The sequence below is a fragment of the Mesoplodon mirus genome, assembly GCF_964341445.2.
Source record: "Mesoplodon mirus genome assembly, chromosome: 10".
In the NCBI taxonomy this organism is placed as follows: domain Eukaryota; kingdom Metazoa; phylum Chordata; class Mammalia; order Artiodactyla; family Ziphiidae; genus Mesoplodon; species Mesoplodon mirus.
Genome location: NC_138986.1, coordinates 40,009,235 through 40,034,843, shown reverse-complemented (window position 1 = coordinate 40,034,843; position 25,609 = coordinate 40,009,235). Strand labels below are relative to the sequence as shown.

General features: G+C 34.8%; 1 protein-coding gene across 1 annotated transcript in view; it reads right to left on the bottom strand.

Moving 5' to 3' along the window:
• The window catches only part of TBC1D32 (TBC1 domain family member 32), a 181,137-nt gene that overhangs the window by 105,967 nt on the left and 49,561 nt on the right, over positions 1–25,609 (bottom strand). Inside the window, exons 15-19 of the mRNA XM_082633325.1 lie at positions 21,356–21,498; positions 19,643–19,770; positions 7,637–7,838; positions 6,972–7,054; positions 1,983–2,121 (exon numbers count right to left, since the gene is read on the bottom strand). Of these exons, the coding sequence (XP_082489451.1) occupies positions 1,983–2,121; positions 6,972–7,054; positions 7,637–7,838; positions 19,643–19,770; positions 21,356–21,498 (695 nt within the window). The remainder of the gene's footprint in view (positions 1–1,982; positions 2,122–6,971; positions 7,055–7,636; positions 7,839–19,642; positions 19,771–21,355; positions 21,499–25,609) is intronic.

Genomic DNA, 25,609 nt, shown 5'->3' with positions numbered 1-25,609 from the left:
CACAAAGAATATCATCCATGTATTCATGGTACAGTTCAGAAGTATCTCTTAGCAGAAATCAGAATAAGAAAATAAAGACGTTATAAAATATTCCTCCTTCCTCAGACTTTATAGGTCAGCCTGATCTCAGACAAAGTGTTTGACTTCTAAACAGAGCTAACCATTTAGAATTTGTATTTTTCAACATTTCATTAAAAGGATAAGGATATGTTTTTATTAAATTTTTAAAATATAAACTATACATTCCATATTAAGGGCAAAAAAAAAAAAAAAAGGCAGGGGGGTACTAAAAGACCATGGGAAAGAATTAGGTTTATTTCTTAAAATTTTTTGCTGCTCATCTCTCTATAAATTTGCCTTCCTTTTCCATTTTTATTACACTTATTTTCCATTTTCCTTAATTTATCATCCATTAGTTCCACAGTGGGATAACACAGAAGTACAGCAAGATAAATGTCTATCTTTTTTCCCACTTGCCTTCTTCCATGACAATGGAAAAAAAACCTTACTTATCAATCATCCCAAAGGACACTGCTGATTCAGATATTAGTAGCCACAGGGGTCTTCCAGATCAACACTAAATACTAAAAAGGAAAGGCAGAGGAAAACTTCAGAGAAGCTAGAGGGGCTTCACTAAACAAGACTTAGATTTCATGGACACGGTTAAGACTAATCTGAGTTCTAGTATTACTACAATCAATAACTACATGTGTGAACACAAGCAGATCATTTATAACCGGCCTGGATCTCCAATTTCTCTTCAGCAAAATTAAGGAAAGTCTAATTGCTTTCTTACAAGATAACTGAGAATCTAAATGTTCAAAAAATGTCTTGAATGGTGTAAATCAACATTAAACTATTGTACTAAATTATATGGTTGTAAGTTACTGATGTCCAGGGAACAACATCTTCTATTACAACGAACAGTATATTACAAAGGAAGACCAGATTGTTTTAAAATTTATGAATATAAAAAAATGACATCTAGTCCTAGGTATATTATCACAATAGTAAAAAGCTATGTCTACATGGTCTCAAGAATCTGAATGAGAAAGAAAAATGTCTTTCAGTCGCTTGAATATTTTCAAAAATGGAAAGAAAAAAAAAAAAAGGGAAACCCAAATGGTTAACTAGTACACAGGAGAAATTCAAACTCACCAGCAGATCAAAACACAATTTATGTAAACTAAAAGCCTGAAAACCTTCTATATTTGCTATAATCTGAATGTCTATCTCCTCTTAAAATTCCTATGTTGAAATACTAAGCCCTGGAAGGAATGGTAGGAAGTGGAGCCTTTGGGAGGCTATTAGGTTGTGAAGGTAGAGAGTGCTCACGAATGGAATTAGTGCTCTTATTAAAAAAAAAGATCCCCAAGAGGCCCTAGCCCCTTCTGCTAGGCTACAATAAGAAGTCTGAACATCAAGAAATAGCTTCCAGAGATAAAGGAAACACTTTTAAAAGCATATCTATGATCCTAAGAAGCCCTGAAGTTTAGGGATATTTACTGTAACAGCAAAATGATGAATATATCTCAATGATCTCTGTCTGATAAAGGGCTAAATTTATAGTAAATTTTATTTAACAGTACCAATAACAAAACCCCTCTACAAATATATTTATTCTTCCAAAATGTGAACTCTAAACTCCCAATGACACATACACTTAGACCCAAAAGGTTTTTCTCCTGGAATTCCACCGAGTTTTTGTATAGCCAGATGTTTGATATCATATTTATAAAACATCTAGATGATTAACTGAGTTTTTCAATTTCATCCAGTTGTTTCAGCCTGTAAAATACTCATAGATACCAACATCAACTCTCTAAAGCTTTCCTGAAAAAATATCGTTAAATATTACAATGCTATATGGTTTTTTAATTGAGGTTTAATAATCTCTTCACACAAAGAAAACAGAATAATGTTCTTAATGGCTTTTACAGAAAGGAAAGTTCCTTTTGCCTATGGCAGATGGTAATTCTCACCTGTAATTCTTTTGCGTATTGGTTGAACATAAATGTCACACATTCATTGACAGCACCTGTTCTTTGAAGAAGTTGTAGCCCTTTGGGAGTGGCAGCAAAATTTAGTAAATCGTCTAACAAATTCTCTTCCCAAGCCATACTGAAACAGGTAAAAAGAAAGGTATGAACGTTTTTATTGTACTCAAAACTGAAAACAACAACAACAAAAAAAACAGCTTAATACTACTAACAATTAAATTTATAGAGTACACATTGGCTATAAAGTAGTCAAATGTTTAAAAATAAGATAAACATCATGGTTTCCTTGACAGTGAGTTGTTTTTCTTATTTCTTCTATCCAATAATTTTCCTTCACTAAATGAATCAAGTATTAACTGAATATGTCAGCATTTTCATTACACCTAGATTCTCTCAACCAGGTCTTAATTTCATTCTGTTTTCCTATTATAATTCTGCTGTGCCTGGATTCCCCAAGCCCCAACTCTCCATTATTTCTATACTTTCTTTTCATTAAGGAGTATCTGTCTTCTGACTTTCTAAAGCATATCAGGCATTTTATCTTTATTGTCATTGGTTCTTAGTCTTACTTTTGGAGAATAACATTTTTTCTCAAAATACTTCTAAAAGACCAGTAACATTATCCAGAGAAAAAGAAAAGACAAAGTAAACAACTTGAAACATTCAGAAGACACACAGTAAATAGGAGAGTCAGAGCTAGCAATTTGGAAACACAGGAGAGGATATCAGCACTTCATCTGAAGTATCAGAAGTAAGAGAAAATTTTCTATCCACCCTACTGGATATTCCTATTTGCCTAGAAAAAAAACTGGATATTAAAATAGGTCAAAATCAAATGTTTATATTACATTGATTTAGATGTTCACAAAATGTTAATGAGATTTCTTTCCTAAATAAAAGACAAAGCATCATGAAAAGAAGCCATTTGTCTCTACAACCTATTTCCTCTTCAAAAGCAGCTGTGAGTCTAGAGGTTAGCCATTGTGCAAACTTGAGGGGAAAAAACCCCCCAAAAAACATTAATAATGAAAAAGAAAAGGAGGCTGGGTCTCAAACCACATCAGTGAGTCAATGCCTGGATAGTATTCCATGAGACTTCTTGCTTCATGGGAAAAAGAAAGCCTTACTGAGCTATCTGCAATCAGACACATTCTTAACTCATGTACTCTGCAAATACTAACTAAAGCCAAGTATATTTAGCAATATTAGTAACATACAGGATAAAACTTAAGGCAAAGCAGTAATGAAATATTATATAATAAAAAGTTCCCAAGAAACAGTGAATTATGTTCCTAATAGCATAAAATATAAGTATGTAAAACAAAACCCCAGAATTACAAAGACAAATGGACAAATCAACTTTTATAGTGAATGATTATACATATGCCGACAAAACAAAATATTGGTGGAAATATTAAAAACTTAGAATATCTCTACTTCCAATAAAAAACATAAAATAGTCTTTTCAAGCAAGGACAGATTTTTTTTTTGATTGACCCTGTACTACAACACAAAATCTCAACCAACCTAAAAGGATACATATTATGCAATCTATATTTTCTGAAAAGAACAGAAATGAATTAGAAGTCAACAGTAAAATAGAGTAGTAAGAAAAAAAAAACTATGTTTGGAAACTTAAATGTATTCCAAATATTTCATGGATTTAAAGAGTAAAATCAAGATAGAAATTTCTCAATATTTATAAGAGCTTAATAATGAAAGTACTACATATCAACATGTATTAAAGTTAGAATGGCTGATGTAGATTCCTTCTTTTAATATCCATTCTCAATCCCCTTCCACTTGTTTTCCTGTACTACTAAAGTGAGGGAAGGAGAGATGATAGAGAGGGAAAGAGAACATTAGCAAAATCAAAAACTGGTCTTTGCATAAACTAATGAAAATAAATTGGAGGGGGGGAAGCAAAAAATACTAAGAATCAAAAAATGAGAAATAACTACAGATAAAGAATTTTAACATCATAAGAATACTTTGTACAAATTAACACCAAAAAAGTAAATATTGATTAAAAATAAGTTTTTTAGAAAATATAGCAAAAGTCACTCAAGCAGAAATAAAAACCTTGAATGAACTATTAGCCATTAAAGAAATTGTTTTTAAAAAGTCTACCCTGACTACCCCCAAGTAAAAACACAGGCAAAAAACTTACAGGTTGTGTCATATAATTCTGAGAAAGTTAATATACTTTAGTTTATTGTTTCTCCTATTAACCTAGCATTTAATTCTCCCTTCAAATTATAGTGAAGACACTCAATGTTTCAAAACAGAAGGAAGATCTAAGCTACTGAATTTGTTTATCATCCTTGGAGAACCCTCCCCCTTAGGACAATAGGCAACGGTCACACTGCTTTATTAGCTTATGAGAACTCCGATTTTTGAATGGTTAGATATTATAGAGTGTATAGTATAGACACTCTCATGGCAATTAAGTTTTAGGTGTTTATTTCTTTGGGATCATAGGCTGTTTTTGCAGATCAAAGATTCCCCCGTTACTTCAACCTCTAGTTTTACCAAAGGTCCCTTGGTAATTGGTTGGGGCAGGTTGGGCATCATTGGTTTTTTTGTGATTACATTCTTCTCTACAGTCACCCTAAGGATGGCCCCTAAGTAATTTGCAGTCACTGCAATCACTGATATCAAACTAGCCTCGTAGAAATTTCATCTGGGGTTGCATTTCAGTCTAGATTTAAGACATACCATAAGATGACTACAAAGCAGCTTCTATATTCTCTATAGTATTGTAAGCACCAGTAAATGAAAGGATGGAGAGGAAATCTCCAACATATACTGTCAGAAAATAAGATCAAAATGCCTAAATTAGTCTGTCAGAGGCTCAAAAATATAGATTTTAACAACTTACTCTTCATTTTACCCTACTCAGTAAGACTAAGATCTCAGTCTTACCATCACTGTCCTTATTTAGAAACTAGTGCCTGGTGGTAGGAGAAGTGTTATTCATTCACTAATTCAACCAAGCTATCAAGCACCTGCTACATGCTGGAGACAAGCTAGTCTAGTTAATTGGCCAAAATAATTTTATGCTCAAGTTTTACTAAACTACAATGGAACAAATAATACCCATCTCATACCAAACTTTTCAATTAATGCAGAAGATACTCAACAACTCCATGAGATCATTTGATTTTGATGACAAAAATGAAAACAGTTCTATTTTATCAAAAACTATTAAACCTTTGTTTCTAAGACAGTAATATCAGATACTGAAGGAACCTCCTTTTCCTCTAGCATCAAGTTTACACATGGAGCACATTCCCCAGTTTAACACTGCTTGCCTCTCTCCACCTAATCACTCACTCCTCCCCACTGAAGAGGGGACTCAGGAAATTTGTAGGATGACCTAAGCATGATTGGATAGGCAATGCCTCTCCCCCAGTCCACCACTTCTTTGTGACCCAGCTGCCTGTAGGAAGCACACAGTCTGCTTAGTTCTACTACATAATTAAGTTTGATCTTTGTAAGCTCTGTCTCTGGGGGTGATGGAAGCCTAGCCACTGCTGATAGTGAAAGAAGGGTAAATCTGTCTAATTCTTCTGATCTTGGGAAGCCTATGTTATTCAGTGTTTTGATTTCCTTGACTTCTTTATCTCTATTAATTGGTTCACAACACAGGAGAGAAGGAGTGACATATAATTTATTAGTTCCCTCAGACTCTAACATCAGAATCTAAAAATATTACTGACAGTAAAACATGTTAAATACATTGACTATGTTCCCTCTCACTGCTAGTCTGTTGACCACACTATCTCTTCCACCTGAAATAATGTTCTCCCATTTTTAGACAGTTAATATCCATGTATCCATTTTAACTTAGTTTAATAACAACTTCTTGAGGAAAGATTTCCCCAAGTTAGCTCCCAAAGGACCCTGAATGACCCCTATCATAAATTTAGCATGCTACATTGCTGCACTGTATTAACTTATTTGTATTTTACACTACACAATAAGTTCTCAAAGGTATATAGGTATACTCAGAACTCAGCAAAGTACTTGGTCCAATAAATGGCTGAATGAATGAGTAGAAAATGAACGCATGAATGAAAACAATAAATCACAGATCGAAGAAAACAGACCTAGAAATTACCTGAAAAATGAATTGCAGCAACATTTTTACTCACCCCTTCATGCAAAGAAAAAGATGGCAGTTGATTTAAGTTTCACAACTATATCAGAAAAAAAACTATAACTGATTTTTAGAAAATTAACTATTTGTTGAACAATTACATCATTAAGGAAATGTAAAAGGCTTTGACTTTTTTGTTTGTTTTTGAGTTAAACTATGCCTACCTAAAGAAAAATGGTGACTTTTTAAATTTCTCTTAACTAAACATCACTTAAAGTTCTAATTGTCTTTGTAGATTATGCCGACACTCAATTAAAAAGAGACTCCAGGAACACATCACCAGATCTTAATTTAAAAAAAAAAATATATATATTCCCTATTAATCTGACTCCATATCCTACTGATATTTGTGAAAACAACATGGAAACATCTAAATTTAAAAATTACTATAAATACTGATTTAAATAATTCTCCAATGCCAAAATCTAAAATGTACCCCACACATTTTGGAAAGTTATAGTTTAAATGTAAATGGACTTCACTGGCATTTGAAAACATTCTACTTCTACTGAATTTCCAATTTTAGTATTTGGTGATTCTCCAAGTTTTCTGGAAACACTACAACATGTCACATTTCCTAACCCAAAATGTAAATACAGGTTGAAGTATAATAAATATTGCTATTTTTTCTTCTTTTAAAAGGTACAAGTATACGTGATTGCTAAAGTTCCTCCTAGGTGTACTTTTCCTTGAACCTATATATTATATATATACATCTAGCTTCCTATAAAATGTGTTTGCCACAGTATTCTATTACATTTCTCATTTTGAAATTATTTCAGCAAATGTGAAAAAACAGATTTACTTACATGTTCTGGGATTTGTGGCTTATTGAAGAAACAGAATCAGAATGCTGTACTGGAGTAGGAATTCTTTCTGATAGCAAGCTTGTCTAAAATATAACAAATTTACATTTTTTTTTCCTGATAGTGTTATTCATAAGCTCTCATGTAACAATTTTATATTTGACTCAATGTAATTAAAAATTAAATTACCTGCAAATTTTAAGTTATTTGATTCTTAACTATAATGTAAAGTATTTCATAAATGAAGTATATAAATGGGATGGGGGAAGATGCTGGCATATACTATATGTCAAATATACTATATTTGATGGTTGCTACATTATGATCTCCAGTGTATGCAACTAAAACCCAGCTATCTGTAAAAATTGCTCAGAAATAACTCCCAAAGGGTCAGTCTATGCAAAGACAATTTATTCAAAGGCTCTCCTTTCAGAAGAAAAGACTTTGTAGTGCCCAGTTAGGTCGCAGAGCTTCGTGCTATGGGGAGAGGATGTACTGAAGTTATGTAGTGCCAAATAAGAAAGCATTATGTCCCCTGAACTACTATAGTGCTAAAGTCGTCATATTTGCTCCAGTAAAATATTTTAACTGTAGTATGATATTATAATAGTGACCATATTTGAAATAAAGATTTGAAGAGAAGAAAAAAGAAGTTTGAAAATACTTACCTTCTTCCAAGCCTTTGCTATAGATTCATGCAAACTATAAGGAATTAAAACCTGCAAGCCTTCACATGTACCATATATTTGACGACACACAGAAGTAAAAGCTCCTTTAACCGTGGGAAACATTTCCGATCCAGAAAAAATAGAAATATCTTCATCAAGAACTTTTTTCGAAAACTGGGCAATTATATGAGCACCTGTAGGACTAAAAGATGATACCTAAAGCACTGTATGTACTTCAAGTGACCTAATCTGACTGAACTGCTTTTCTCTGCATGGGTATATCACTAACTTGACTGGTAGTTAAGTTCACTTATTTCCATTTGTTTGAATTTTTTTTTAGTTCTACTTTTTAACTTTAACATTTAGTATATGAAACAGATACATGATTCCTAAGTTAAGCCTAGGTACAATCAAGGAATAATCCCAGATGTTTCATACCGATACCTCCCGATCCATATACTTCTTCCCCTCCTCTAAAACTATCACTTTTCAGCTTATTCTTTTATCATTCCCTTTTGAAAAAGCAAATATAGTTGTATTTATTCATATTCCATTCTACTATACAAAAGGTAGCATTCTATAAACATTCTTCTGTTTTGTTTTTTACTTCAGAGATTCTGATAATTCTATAGCAGTACATAAACAATTCCTCATCCCCTTTTTACAGCTGCTAAGTACTCCTTTGTCTAAACATAATTTAATCAACTAGCCTCTTATTGTTGGACATCTGAGATGTATCCAGTTTTTCGCTAATAAAGTTAGAAACTCTAACCCACTGCACAATGAGGATTCAGAAGACATTCTAACGTTTTATGCTTTATCTGTTTAACTTCAATGTGAGGGAGACGCTTTAAAAAAAAATCTAGAAATCATAAGAATAATGATTGGGAAAAACAACTACATACAATTAAAGGATGTCTACATAGCAGAAAAAACTTAAATAGAGAAGTGATGGACAATAAAAAGAAATCTTAGAACTCATGACAAAGGGTTAGTCTTCATAATTTTAAAAGAATTGTTATATATGGATAAGAAAAAGACTTCCAGGTTAACTCTGTCAGATTGAACACATACATTCACATCTACTCCCTCCTGAAATATTAAAATGCAAAAGTAAACAAAATTTTCAGAGGGCTCTTGCAGCCATCAAGGACAAGGAGAAAAAAAAAGGATATGATAGTAACAAAGTTTGGAATCTAGAATAAAAGAATAATTCAGAGCCTAGAAAAACTGAATGATCAGCCACAGAATAGAAAATGGAATCAACAGGATTTCATAGAACCTCTCAAAAAACTCAAATTGGTGGCACCAAAAATCTCTATAATTGGGGGTACAAGTGGGACTTAAGATAAAGATGCCTGAAATTCAGTTTAAGAAGGAACTTGACCTCCAGATTATTTTCACATTCCATGTAGTCACCTCTGTACCTCTTGGAAGTTAGGCAGAGATTAAAACTGATAGCAAGCAGCACAGGATTTAATCAAGTTTTATATACTAAAGCTTGAGACCCATCACCTTTTGCATTCAGTGGTCTTCTCTCACTAGGCTTATACTCTCTTCAAGCAGCTAACTGTAAGAGCCTTCTTTATGGACTCTGACGAGAACAAAGACAAGACTAAAGATACTTATATTAAAGGTTCCTCAAACAATACCATGGCAAGGTTCCCCCTTCAGCAAAGGCCAGAAGTGACAAGTCCCATTTCCCTGCATGAGTTTCAAGCAGCTTTTTACTAACTTTAATATATCTGAAGAAATCTAATTTAAAAAGTCAGAGACCAAGATAACAAATACAAAAGTCTATTTGAACAGAAAAATAAAATGACAAATGGAAACTTCATTACCTTTACAGAGGTAAGAAGAACTTACACTCATGAAACAAGAATAGGATGCTAGTGAGAACACTCTTGGACATAAAATAATAGCAATATTCTTTTTGACCCATCTCCTAAAGGTAATAAAAGCAAAAATAAACAAGTGGGACCTAATTAAACTTAACAGCTTTTTGCACAGCAAAGGAAACCATCAATAAAATGAAAGACAGCCTACTGAATGGGAGAAGATATTTGTAAATGATATGACCAATAAGGGGTTAATATCCAACATATATAAACAGCTTATACAACTCAACATCAAAAAAAAAAAAACCAAACCCAGATTACAAAATGGGCAGAACTGAATAGACATATTTTCCAAAGAAAAAATGCAGATGGCCAATAGGCATATGAAAAGATGTTCAACACTACTAATCAACAGGGAAATGCAAATCAAAACCACAATGAGATTTCACCTCACACCTGTAAGAATGGCTACCATCAGAAAGAACACAAATAACAAATGTTAGGATGTAAAGAAAAGGGAACACTGCTGGTGGGAAATGTAAACTGGTGCAACCACTGTAGAAAACCATACAGAGTTTCTCAAAAAAATTAAAAATACAACTACTATATAACCCAGCAATTCCACTCCTGAGTATATATCTAAAAGAAACAAAAACACTAATTCGAAAAGGTATATGCACCCCAGTGGTCATAGCATTATTTACAATGGAAGCAACCTAAGTGTCCATCAACAGATGAATGGATAAAGAAGATGTGGTGTGTGTGTGTATACATATACACACACAGACATGAACACACAAACAGTGGAATACTACTAAGTCATAAAAACAAATGAATTTCTGCCACCTGCATCAATATCGATGGACTTGGAGGGCATTAGCCTAAGTGAAATAAGTCAGAGAGACAAATATTGTATGATATCACTTATATGTGGAACCTAAAAAATACAACAAACTAGTGAATATAACAAAAAAGCAGCAGACTCACAGATAAGAGAAGAAACTAGTGGTTACCAGTGGGGAGGGGGAGGGGCAATATAGGGGTGGAAGAGTGGGAGGTACAAACAACTACTGGGTATAAGACAGGCTCAAGGATGTATTGTACAATATGGGGAATACAGCCAAGATTTTGTAATAACTGTAAATGTAAAGTAACCTTTAAAACTTGCATAAAATTAAAAACAAATTAAAATAGTAGGGTGGTAGAGTAAGAATGTACTCTTAAAAAAGAACTAGAAATAAAAATTTCAGTAGAAGTGCTTGAAAATAAAGCAAGCTGAGGCAATTTCCTAGAAAGGAAAAAAAAAAAAAAAAAAGGCACAGAACAGATAGGGAAGTCTAAATTCCAATGAGAGTTTAAGAGAAAACAGAAGATCATTGCCCCAACTTTTGGCCCCCAGCAACCACAAATTCACTTTGTTGCTATGAATTTGTCTATTTTTGACATTTCATATGAATAAAGTCATATTATGTAAAAACAAAGACAAAAAAGAAATGAAATCCAACTATTTTTCTTAAACTGAAAGACATAAATCTTCAGATTTAAAAAGTCCATCAAATAGGTTAAGAACAGAACTTCATCAAGAAACATCATAAAACTTCAGAATACTAACAGGCAACAGAAGACTGAAAAGCTTCCAGAAGGAGGTGGGGAAAAAGTCATCCTAGTGATGATGAAGGTCATTACAAGGATAAAAGCTATGCACCAGACCAAGCCAGGAACTAGTCTGAATAAAGTAGATCAGAAGGCTAAAAAAGTCTTTGATAAAAATTGATAAATTTGTCTAGTATTTGAATATACTGAGAGAAGATATAATTAGTTAGGAAAGTTAAGTACACTGAAAATTAATGCCAACAAAAGAAATAAAACTAACTCCAAAGAAAACAAGTTGTGAAAGTAATGATATGGCTGGGCTGTGAAGGCTGCTCTTGGTAGGGTAGATACAGTATGATTCCAACCAAGACTATTGGCTCAACTATATTGCACTGATAGAGGGAAGGGAGAGACTAAGTGTGTACATGCAGGTGGGCTGGGGGAGATAAGGAGAGAGAGATATAAATCATTATAATAAGTCAATGAATAATACCTTAAACTAAAATCTAAAAGTATTATAAGCACATTATTTAATGATCTAGATGTAAGCTCTAAAGGAAACATCTAAAGCAGCCAAAAGTAGCTGCCTCTGGAAAACAAGGAACTTTTTATAACAAGCCTTGCATGTTCACTGTGTGCATACGTAACTCAGAGTCGGTGAAAAAAAAATCAAACTAAAAAAGTGGGCTGAAGCTATGAAAAGGAATCATTCCTATACACCAACAATGAAAGATCAGAAAGAGAAATTAAGGAAACAATCCCATTTACCATTGCAACAAAAAGAATAAAATACCTAGGAATAAACCTACCTAAGGAGGCAAAAGACCTGCGTGCAGAAAACTATAAGATACTGATGAAAGAAATCAAAGACGAAACAAATAGATGGAGAGATATACCATGTTCTTGGACTGGAAGAATCAATATTGTGAAAATGACTATACTATCCAAAGCAATCTACAGGTTCAATGCAATCCCTATCAAATTACCAATGGCATTTTTCACAGAACCAGAACAAAAAATTTTACAATTTGTATGGAAACACAAAAGACCTTGAATAGCAAAAGCAATCTTGAGAAAAAAAAAAAACAAAACGGAGCTGGAGGAATCAGGCTCCCTGACTTCAGACTCTACTACAAAGCTACAGTAATCGAGACAATACGGTACTGACACAAAAACAGAAAATATAGATCAATGAAACAGGATAGAAAGCCCAGAGATAAAACCACACACCAATGGTCACCTAATCTATGAAAAAGAAGGCCAGAATATACAATGGAGAAAAGACAGCCTCTTCAATAATTGGTGCTGGGAAAACTGGACAGCTACATGTAAAAGAATGAAATTAGAAGACTTCCTAACACCATACACAAAAATAAACTCAAAATGGATTAAAGACCTAAATGTAAGGCCAGACACTATCAAACTCTTAGAGGAAAACATAGGCAGAACACTCCTTGACATAAAAAACCACAGCAAGATCTTTTTTGACCCACCTCCTAGAGTAACAGAAATAAAAACAAAAATAAACAAATGGGACTTAAAAGCTTTTGCACAGCAAAGGAAACCATAAACAAGATGAAAAGACAACCCTCAGAATGGGAGAAAATATTTGCAAACGAAGCAATGGACAAAGGATTAATCTCCAAAATATACAAACAGCTCATGCAGCTCAATATCAAAAAAAAAACAAGTAACCTAATCCAAAAATGGGCAGAAGACCTAAATAGACATTTCTCCAAAGAAGACATACAGATGGCCAAACACATGAAAAAATGCTCAACATCACTAACTATTAAAGAAATGCAAATCAAAACTACAATGAGATCTCACCTCACACCAGTCAGAATGGCCATCATCACAAAATCTACAAACAATAAATGCTGGAAAGGGTGTGGAGAAAAGGGAACCTTCTTTCACCGTTGGTGGGAATGTAAATTGATACAGCCCCTATGGAGAACAGTATGGGGGTTCCTTAAAAAAAACTAAAATAGAACTACCATGTGACCCGGAAATCCCACTACTGGGCATATACCCAGAGAAAACCATAATTCAAAAAGACACATGCACCCCAATGTTCACTGCAGCACTATTTACAATAGCCAGGGCATAGAAACAACCTAAATGTCCATCAACAGAGGAATGGATAAAGAAGATTCGGTTCATACATACAATGGAATATTACTCCGCCATAAAAAGGAACAAAATTGGGTCATTTGTAGAGATGTGGATGGACCTAGAGACTGTCACAAAGAGTGAAGTCAGTCAGAAAGAGAAAAACAAATATTGTACATTAACACATATATGTAGAATCAGAAAAAATTGGTATAGATCTTATTTACAAAGCATAAATAGAGACAAAGATGTAGAGAAAAAAACGTATGGATACCAAGGGTGACAGGGGCAAGTGGGATGAACTGGGACAGTGGGATTAACATATACACACTATTGATACTATGTATAAAATAGATAACTAATGAGAACCCACTGCATAGCACAGGGAGCTCTACTCAGTGCTCTATGGTGACCTAAATGGGAAGAAAATCCAAGACAGAGGGGATATATATATACATATAGCTGATTCACTTTGCTGTACAGTAGAAACTAACACAACATTGTAAAGCAACTCTACTCCAATAAAATTTTTAAAAATAAAAAATAAACTGAAAAAAGAAAGAAATGGAAATAACCAAAAACCGTATCTCCATAGGAGCAGTGAGATGCTCAAACACAACAAGAGTTGGTCAATATGAATCAAAACAAGGTCTTTCACCCATTAGCTTGTCAAAATATAGTCAAACTGATGATGTAGTCTTGACAAGAATATGGAAAGAGGGGTACTCTTCAAGCTTCTCACACACTGCCAGCAAGAAGGTAAAATCCTACAACACTGGAAAATCATCTGGTAGTACCCATGAAATATAAAATATACATGCTGCTCTGACCCAGCAATACCATTTTTAGGGCAGTCTACTTTGAAATTAAAAAAAGGCTAGTATATAAGGTATTTCATAAAGAAGACAAATTTTTCATATATTACTAATTGACCTAATAGATAAGTTTGTTCAAAATAATAATTGCAAACAAGTATTTGATGATTATACCTATGGAACAGTGAAATGACGGCAAAGTTATAAGGGATAGGAAGGAGCTGGGAGTATTCTTATAAGGTTCTTGCACTACCTGTTAAGTGGTATAGTGTTATTTGAAAGAAGATTTAATACCAGTAGTTACAGCTAATTCAGTTGTAAATATGTATTACAAACATAAGGGTAACCACTAAAAAGAAAAGTATAATTGATATGCTAGGAAAGAAGAAGACTGAATCATAAAATGCTCAGCTCAATTAAAACCAAAGAAGGTATACGCAGGTGTCCATACACATCTGCCTCCCATTGCTCATGAGAGCCCAGTAAAATAAGAATATAGCTGTATAAAAGGGAAAACCCCTGAACAATGGCAAGAATGGGAAGAGAAAGAGGTTTTAAAGACTTCTGGGAGAAGGCAGACAGGGAGGGAGCAGCTCCAGACTACAGAGGCAGAGAAACCCACAGTAAAAAAAAAAAAAACCACCCTGCCTGGAATGCAGAAAAGAAGAGCCCATGATGGAGCTCTGAGCTCAGAGTCAGCAAATGCAGTGCAGCCCAAAGTGGGGAGGAGTCTGATCTGCCCCTGCCCCACACTCACTTCAGGAGCATGAGCAGCTTTTATACCAGGGCAAAATGCTGAACAAATGTTTAGGGAAAGTGAAGGCTTCTCCAGAGAGAGAAGTGAGCTCCTAAGATAAAAGTCTTCTTTATTCTGGCATCTGAAATGTCCTCAACATAATAGAAAATTCCCAGCAATGCCTTTATTCTCTCAGAGAAAATTTGCCAATCAACTCACCACACTGGTCCACACAGAGCTGCTGATCAAAATCCTGTTCAGGAAAGGTCTAGCTGGAAACTCTCCAACTTATAAAAACTAAGTGGCAGAGCCCTTGTCTACATCCATTTTTTCTTAAAGAACCAATAACATGAAGAGCTGAACCCAAAGAAGAGAACTCAAGCAATAGAAAAGAACATCTAACTACTGGGCTGAGAGTGATTTGGGAAGAATATCACATCAAATAAGCAAGAATAGAAGATCAGGAAAACAGATTACTCATGGAAGATTAAACCACATGCTTATCTCAGCACCCTCCCCTCGAGCCCCAGAAAAACAGGGACCAAGAAATAAAGAGATATAAAGCCACAATGGAAAAGAGAAGAAAGAACAATAGCCAAAAGACGTCAGCAGGTGGAAACCTGCTGGAAAGTCAGGTGGAAACCTGACTTAGAGGTGGAAAGCAGCAGACCTGCAGAACTGAGCAGAAGCGAGGCACAGCCCATGCCCAGAGGTCTCAGGCACCAAGAACAGCCCAGGGCAGGATGCAGGTGCAGCTGAACACAGGAGGAGAAGTCTAAGGTCTCCCAACCCATAGCCCCTATTCCCCATCCTGCCAAAAGACTAGAGGTTTATTCTCTAGAGTGGTGAATACCATAGCCATTAACCACATTTAATTTTTTTAATTTAAAAGCAAATAAAAGTTACAACTCAGTTCTGCCACACTAGCCATATATTAAGTGCTCAACAGCCATAAGTGTCTAGTGGTAACCTTACTAGACAGTTCAGATCTAGAACATTCCATCATCACATAAAGCTCTACTGGACGAAGCTGCTCTGGGGAAGGTAAGCCTAAGAGGCTCAGAGCTGGAAGCCAGGCATAGCTGAGGACAGCCATGAGGTGCCCAACTAGACAGGGAGTTCGAGCGGGGCTGAAGGCAGAATTCTGGACCAGAAGGGCCCCTCCCCAACTAAACTACAGGATCTGGGAAGCCAGGCATGGAAAACCTGGCCCATTTGACAAGCTTAAAAAATATCAAACCAAGTATTCTTAGAAAGTAAAAATCACTATCAAAATAAATCCAAGAACATCTCCTATGTAACAAAAAAGATAAAAAAGGCAGGACTATGAGGGAAAAGCTAAGGGACCCAGAGGATCACACCTGGAAATTCAACATCCAATTCACAGGAGCACCAAAAAAGAGAAAACAGAAGCAGAGAATGTGATCAAACTCACAACAGAAGCAAAGTCCCCTGTGCCAAAGAATTCAAGTCCTCTCCCTAAAATTGTCCAGCTAATGCCTGAGAAAAGGAAAAAAGGCCCAGAGTAAGTCATACCCTCAAGAAACATCAGGTCCTGGAAAGTTTCAGAGGTAAAAAAGGCTCCTGGGGACTTCCCTGGTGGCACAATGGTTAAGAATCCACCTGCCAATGCAGGGGACACGGGTTCAAACCCTGGTCCGGGAAGATCCCACATGCCACGGAGCAACTAAGCCCGTGTGCCACAACTACTGAGCCTGCGCTCCAGAGCCCACGAGCCACAACTACTGAAGCCTGTGCGCCTAGAAGCCTGTGCTCCACAACAAGACAAGCTATCGCAATGAGAAGCCCGCGCACTGCAAGGAAGAGTAGCCCCTGCTTGCCACAACTGGAGAAAGCCCATGCAGCAACGAAGACCCAATGCAGCCAAAAATAAATAAATAAAGTTCATCACTTTATTCCTTTGTAGTGGATATTATAAAAAATTTTTTTTTAAAAAAGGCTCCTGAGAAAGAAACTCAGCCATGGAACTTGGCAATAGTGGATGCAGGAAGGCAATGTAACAATGTTTCCAGTCTCCCCACCTAGCCAAGCTATCAACCAACTATGAAAATGTATTTATTCTGTTCAAAGGTAGGAGTTCAGAAAGCTCATCTTCTACAAAATTTAAGTACTTGAAGAAAACACAAGGCACAAGTCCACTTTTTATAAGGCACATGTGCACACACTAAAAGCTAACTAACCCTTAGTGCCTCACATGTAGTAATTGGCTTAAAGTTTTGACAGCCCTGTGAGTCAGGTAGTGCTGATTATCCCTAATTCACAGGTGAGGAATGACTGAGCGGTGGAGCTAGGATGTGAACCCAAGTAGTCTGAACCAGGGCTCATGCGACTAACCCTCACTCAGTGCTGCCTCTCAATTTAGTTACTAATGCTCCGTTCCTCCTTCCCAAGTTCACTGTCAGCAGTATGTGTTACTTTTGTATCGCAGAAAAAAGAAATTTTTCATTAGTGCAAAATAGGTCAAAAATAAAACAAAAAGAAAAAAACTACTTCTCTTATACTAAATCAAAGTTACGGAAATCCAAGCCTCAAAGTCTCCATCTATATAATGAAGATGACCACAGAGGCCCCCTCCTTAGCCACTGTGAGGATTAAACAGTGACCTATGAAAAGACCTTGGTCCTGTGTGACTATTATCAGAAAGACAGTATGTTCCCAGACGTAAACAGATTAAAACACGCGATGGGAAAAAAAAAAAAAACAGATGGCAGAAAAAATGTGGAACACACAAAAAAAGGGAAGAATAAAGGCAAAATAGAAAACAGTAAAAAATACGGTAGATATTAATCCAATCATATCAAATCACTCTGACAAGAATTAATTAAAAGAAAGACTGTCAGACTAGATAAAAAACAAGACTCAGTTATGTGGTATCTATAGAAGCGCATTTTAAATATAATGACAAAGATAGATTAAAAGTAAAGGGATGAAGAAAGACACATGCTGACAATCAAGAGAAAGCTGGGGTAGCTATATTAATTTCAGACTTCACAGCAAGGAAAATTACGCAAAGGGCACACTACATAATAAAGGGGGTCAACTTTCCAAAAGGACATAACGATCCTTAATGTGTATGCACCCAATAGTGTCAAAATACATGAAGCAGAAACTAACAGAAATGCAAGGAGAAAAAGATGAATTCACTGATATAGTCTGAAATTTCAACACCCCTCTGTCAGTAATTGACAGATCCAGCATGAAGCTAGTAAGGACACAGCTGAACTGAACACCACCAACTACCAACCGTACATAACTGGTATGTATAGAATACTTCAATATCAGAATATACATTTTTCTCAAGCTCACATAAAGACATAACATTCACTAAGAGACCACATTCTGAGTCATAAAACACATTTTAACAAATTAAAAATATAAATCATACAAAATATACTCTCAGACCCATTAATAACTCATAGGTCAAAGAAGTCTCCAGAGATGTTTAAAAATATTTTGAACTAATGAAAATGAAAACACAACTCAATTGTCGGATGCAGCAAAAGCAGTGCTTAGAGGGAAATTTATATCACTGAATGCACATATTAGAAAGAAAACCTAAAATTCAATAATCTAAGCTTTCACCATGGAAAATGAAACTAAATCCAAAAGGAAGCAGACAATAAAAACTAGAATAGAAATCAGTCAAATTAAAAACAGGAAATGAACAGAGGGGGGAAAAGCTAGTCTTTTAAAAAGATCAGTGAAATTGAAAAGCCTCTAGCCAGCTTAGAGGGGAAAAAAAAAGTAGAAGCAAATTAACATCAGAATTAACAGGGGCCGTCTCTACTAATCCTATAGACTTTGAAAGGGTAATAAAGGAATACTGTAAAAAAAAAAAAAAAAAAAAAAACTTCTATGCCCACAAATTTAAAACTTAGATAAGTGGACCAATTCCTTGAAAGACACAACCTGCCAAAACTCTAACAATCTGAACAAACCCATATCTATTAAAGAAATAGAATAAATAATAATCTTCCTAAACAGAAAACACCACACCCAAATAGGTACACTGGTGAATTCTATCAAACATTTAAGAAATTGTGCCAAATCTCTTCCATAAGATAGATGCAAAACACTTCCTAACTTATGAGACCAGCATTTTACAGGAAGGCCAAAGATCATAAAAACTACAGACCAATCTCTCTCACAAACACAGACAAAAATCCTCTACTAATATTAGCAAATCAAATTTAACAATGTATAAAAACAATTATTCTAGGTATGCAAAGCTGGTTCAATATTCAAACAGTTAATTAATGTAATCTACCACTTCAACAGGATAAAAGAACACTCACTGTGGTGTTATTTATGAAGGCAAAATCCTAAACACAACTTGATACCAATAATTGGAGAGAAGTTTGAATAAATTATGGTAAAGCATACAAAAAAGTATCATAGAACTATTAAAAATGTTTCATTCACCTAGAAGATGCTTTGGTTACACACAAAAAAACTGCAGAGTAATGTAGACACCAGTTTTGAAATGAGAAAGAATTCTATAAACATGAACAGAAGAGAGAAGGAAGAGAAGGAAGACGTGGAAGTAGTCAGCATTTCCATTGTGTGATTTAACTTGAAATCAATCATGTGTGGCTTTAGAAGTTGAAAGAGTACAGTCCAAGGAAGCAAAAAAGATCCCATGTAGAGTGAACCCTCCTATTCTTATTTTGAAGTTGCGGACATCAAGACCTACTCTGCCTGTATAATCCATAATCCTGGTTACTCCTGCAATTTTCTGATGATCTAATATGTGAACAGTTGATCAGGAAACCTAACTATATCTAGATAGTTATCCCGATTTTTATTAATATATGACAAAATTTGGGGAAACTTTAAATCAGGTATGAGAAAATATGCTAAAAAATTCCACAAATTCAAAATAGAAACATACCTTTTTTCTTCAGAAGAGCTCATATTTTCTCCATAAAGTAGTAGAATAAGTCCTTCTTCTACAGAAGCAATTCTTGCCAAAATATCAGCTATATGAATTAAAGCTGTTTCAGAGCAATTTGGAGCATCCTGTACATTAAATATATAATTTTAAGACATGCTAACATATCACAGACTAATATTCAAGGGTGGTCGTGTAGTCTAATAAAGTTATATTACCACAACAAGTTGATTGTTTGGCTGTGAAATAATGTCTGAATTAAATGTGTCATTATATTCTTGTACCAGCACAGTTGATAAGGCAAATACATATACACTTTTTACCCAAACCAATTATTATTAAGACAGTTAAAAGAATTGCTGCTATCACAGTTTTATATGTATATAATTCTAGTTGACAAATGCAGTAGCTCTTCTTCTTTGCCCTTCTCACTCACTGGGTTCTTGTATATCCAATCTAATTTTATTATACACGGTATCTAATATACTACCATCTTTTCTAAGGGATACCATCCCTTCCTACACCTGGTTGTTGGGTCATGAGTTGTAGGTGTGACTAAGGACAGCCAATTCATGGGCTGGCCAATAGCCAATGATGTCATCTAATGAGAAAACATAGGTTGGACCAATCATATTTCCCCACTTTTGATTCTTAGAAGTACTAAAACTAGCTTTACCAGTATATACTGGTAAAGAAAGATGCCAAAAGAAAACAAAGTTAAAGATAGATGTATAAAGCAAAGAAGTAAACAATAGCTATGGCTCAAGATTCAGGAGTACATTTCTCAGCTCTGGTATATGGTTTACGTTTCACAATTTACTTTATGGCATTCTATAATATTCAGTTGTGTATTATGCTCTATTTGTTTCTTCTCTGCTCATCTTGTTTCCCTGAGGTTGACTGAGGTCAAAATACTTTCATTATATCTACTTACTTACCTAGAATTCCATACTTTGTACTACATTCACATAAAAGCTTAATGTTTTCTAAATGAGCAATAAATAGTGAATACTTGAATGGGTGAGCAGCTGCCCAGCCCATTGAGAGGTGGGCAAAGGGAGACGAAGCTAATAAAAACACTACAAAACACGGATGCGGAAAGGCGAAAACCTGTAGCCTACTGATAAAGCTTTAAGTCATTCCCCAGAAATTCAAGTCATAAAAAGTGGAGAGATATATTAGACTGCACTAGTGGTAGTGGTACCAACTCTTCCACCTGTTAAATGTCTGACCTTAAGCAATTTGCTTCTTTCAGCCTCAGCTGTGAAGGTTAAATTATATAATGTAAGGAAATATACTGTACAATCTGTAAAGAGACATATATGTATGTTCAGAACTGGGATAATTATAAGTTTTTCTAAAGTAGTACTTGTTCTTCATGTAAAACAAAGCTGGCTCTTCAGGAAAATATTTCCAAAGACTATACAGTTGCCATCAAAACAAACAACAAAACATTCACAAGACTTATTAGATTTGCAAAACAAATAGCTTAATATAATAACTTTAGTCCTTACAATCTAAGCCTGACCAAAAGAAGTTTAAGATGTTATATGTACCTTTCCCCCCACATTGTTATAACTAAAATCAACTGATTGTATAAACTAAGATTTAAAATACATTTATAGGGAAAACGGTATAATACTTCAGATTATCAAATTACAAGTCCCACTGAATATTCACTAATATCCAATTAAGAGGCTCTTTAACACTAACCTTAGTTCCTTTCATTAGGTTATGAATAGGTTGAAGAAGCGCCTGGATCACAGTGTTGTTATATAAACATTCAATTGCACATTCTTTTTGATCACAGAGTATACAAAGAATTTCAGTTACCATACTTGCAGGAGAGTAATTCTCTGATAAAGAAGAAGTATTTTTTGAAAATTAAAACTTAGAACATTATTATATCTTTTATTTCTGTTAACTACAGCTGTTCCAAAAAGCTCATCAAGGTTAATTAAAGGATGCCCAAAGGATGATTTATTACCAAATTATGACCTTAAACTTAAGAGAATGTTAGCTTAACTTATCTTCAAGTTAATAAAAGTGAGTAAATGATAACATAAATACCAAAAGACACCATGAGATCATTTGCTGTTTGACATTAAAGCTCTGCTTGATAGTGAGAATGTGGTCTGAAACAAATTCACAACTTCTCCCCTCCTGGCAAACACCTTACTTAGTGTATTCACTTTTCTTCTTTTTCTTAAAAAAGAAGGAAAGTGTCTTCAGGTGTCAAGCCTCGTAGAAAATTAGAGTCATTAAGACAAAACACAACCAAAAAGAAGGCAGAAGAGAAACTTTAATGGAGACTAGAATACTTCTTGTGTTACCACGAAACCAATGAAATGAATGAGAATTTTTAAGACTTTGTTTTAAATATATATAGGAAGACACAGATACAAATAAATATAATATGGGGAACAGTCCCTAAAATAAATATGGTATTTTTACTTTCATAAATTAACATTTCCAGATATTTGAACTCCTAATATACTGAACAAAATAGTGTTTTACATGAAAATAATAAAGTTTTACAAGACAGTGTTATACAGAAGTTAGTAATGTAAGGTTGTCCTAGTAAGATACAAGACTAAAACACCAAAGTTCTTAATTTATACACAATATTCCATACTCCATAAATACACTAAGCAAATACTTGACAGAAAGGGAAAACAGAAACGTTCAGTGATTTTTTTTAACCAGCTCAAGATGAGAAATGCTGTTTGCAGTGAGAGACTACTGATGAGCATCTGACCATTATTCATTCATTCATCCAACTTTCTGCTACTTTTGAGTACTATGTAGACAAAGAAGTAAATAAGACAAATAGTCCACAAGATGGTAAACCAAGACATTATCAATTATAACAAAGGATAATATTTTTCATAAAGGAAGCATAGTATGCTGTAGGAGCATATAGCAGGGGTACCTAACCTAGTACTTTATACATGTAAATATCAATACCTTAAAGGCAGAAAAAGTATGAGAAACATTGTTAGGACTAATAGGATGTTACAATTGCATGGATAAAACCTACCAATTGATAGATGTATTACAACACTAATATATGACCCAAATAATTTTTTTCTGTGATTCACCTGTGTTCCTCTAAGAATTTGTACCATCATTTCTAAAGTAACTTCCACGTTTAGAACGCTTGAGTCTATAAATCTGGGGGGATGGGGGAGGAGGCGGGTTGTTATTAAGTGTTTTACTTTGAAAACAAACTTTTTCCTTTGAATATCAATACAAGTTACCTTTAAAATGTTAACGTTTAAAAAAAATTTTATAAGTCAGTCAACAGTTATAAGACTAAAAGGTATTTTTCTGAAAAAAAGAAAAGGTTTTCTTTGCTTTATTCTTCAATAAAAGACAACCCCGAAAATAAGTATTGGATATAAGCTGAAACAAGCAAGCTGATCAAAACACCCAAGAAAATATAAAGGGTAGAAAATACCAATAAAGAACACACTAGTACCTATCGAACTTATCTTAATATCGTTTAACAACATCTTGATCTTAAACATCAGAATTCTCAGCAAAATTGGTTCTAAATAAAAATATACACCTTAAGTATCAATGAAAAAATTAAATTTCATGGTTTATTTCCAGGACCAAGGTAACTTCTTTTTCTTTTTTTACTTTTTAAAAATAGATCCTTATTGGAGTATAATTGTTTCACAATACCTTTAGTTTCTGCTGCACAACAAAGCGAATCAGCCATATGCATACACGTCCCCATATCCCCTCCCTCTTGAGCCTCCCTCCCTTCATCCCTAGCCCACCCCTCTAGGTCATCTCAAAGTACCAAGCTGTACTCCCTGTGCTACACTGCTGTTTCCCACCAGCCAACTATTTTACATTCAGTAGTGTATATATGTCAATGCTACTCTCACTTTGCCCCGGCTTCCCCCTCCCATCCCATGTCATCAAGTCCATTCTCTATGTCTACCTCTTTATTCCTGCCCTGCAACTAGGTTCATCAGAACCTTTTTTTTTTTAAGATTCCATCTATATGCGTTGGCATACAGTATTTTTCTCTTTCTGATGTACTTCACTCTGTATGACAGACTCTAGGTCCATCCACCTCACTACAAATAACTTAATTTTGTTTATTTTTATGGCTGAGTAATATTCCATTGTATATATGTGCCACATCTTCTTTATCCATTGATCTGTTCATGGACATATAGGTTGGTTCCATGTCCAGGCTACTGTAAATAGTGCTGCAATGAACACTGTGGTACATGTCTCTTTTTGAATTATGGTTTTCTCAGGGTATATGCACAGTAGTGGGATTGCTGGGTCATATGGTAGTTCTATTTTTAGTTTTGTAAAGAACCTCTACACTGTTTTCCATAGTGGTTGTTATCAATTTACATTCCCACCAACAGTGCAGGAGGGTTCCCTTTTCACCACACCCTTTCCAGCATTTTTTTGATAATGGCCATTCTGACCAATGTGAGGTGATACCTCATTGTAGTTTTGATTTGCATTTCTCTGTTAGTGGTTTTGAGCATCTTTTCATGTGCCTCTTGGCTGTCTGTATGTCTTCCTTGGTGAAATGTCTATTTAGGTCTTCTGCCCATTTTATAACTGGATTGTTTTCTTGATACTTGAGCTCCATGAGCTGTTTGTATATTTTGGAGATTAATCCTTTATCTATTGTTTCATTTACAAATATTTTCTCCCATTCTGAGGGTTGTCTTTTTGTCTTGTTTATGGTTTCCTTTGCTGTGCAAAACCTTTTAAGTCCCATTTGTTTTTGTTTTTATTTCTGTTACTCTAGGAGATAGGTTAAAAAAGATCTTGCTGTTGTTTATGTCAGTGTTTTTCCTATGTTTTCCTCTAATAGTTTTATAGTGTCTGATCTTACAATTAAGTCTTTAATCCATTTGAAGTTTATTTTTGTATGGTGTTAGGTAGTGTTCTAATTTCATTCTTTTACATGTAGCTGTCCAGTTTTCACAGCATCAGTTATTGAAGAGGCTGTCTTTTCTCCACTGTATGTTCTTGCCTCCTTTGTCGTAAATTAGGTGCCCGTATTTGTGTGGGTTTATCTCTGGGCATTCTAACCTGTACTCTTGATCTATATTTCCATTTTTGTGCCAGCACCATACCGTCTTGATTACTGTAGCTTTGTGGTAACGTTTGAAGTCAGGGAGCCTGATTCCCCCAACTCCATTGTTCTTTCTCAAGATTGCTTTAGCTATTCAGGGGTCTTTTGTGTTTCCACATGAATTGTAAGATTTTTTGTTCTAATTCTGTGAAGAATGCCATTGGTAGCTTGATAGGGATTGCAATAAATCTGTAGTTTGCTTTGGGTAGTATAGTCATTTTCACAATGTTGATTCTTCCAATACAAGAACATGGTATATCTCTCCATCTGTTTATGACATCTTTGATTTTTTTCAACAGTGTTTAATAGTTTTCTGAGTACAAGTCTTTCACCTGCTTAGGCAGGTTTCTTCCTAGGTATTTTATTCTTTTTGTTGCAATGGTAAATGGGAGTGTTTCCTTAATTTCTCTTTCTGAATTTTCGTTGTTGGTGCATAGGAATGCCAGAGATTTCTGGGAATTAATTTTGTATCCTGCAACCTTACCAAATTCATTGATTTGTTCTAGTAATTTTCTGCTGGCATCTTTAACCTTTTCTATGTGTAGTATCACATCATCAGCAAAGTGAGTTTTACTTCTTTTCCAACTTGTATTCCTTTTATTTCTTTTTCTTCTCTGACTGCTGTGGCTACGACTTCCAAAACTATGTTGAATAATAGTGGCGAGAGTGGACATCCTTGTCTTGCTCCTGATCTTAGTGGAAATGCTTTGTTTTTCACTATTGAGTATGATGTTTGCTGTGGGTTTGTCATATACGGCCTTTATTATGCTGAGGTAGCTTCCCTCTATGCCCATTTTCTGGAGAGTTTTTATCATAAATCGGTGTTGAATTTTTCAAAAGCTTTT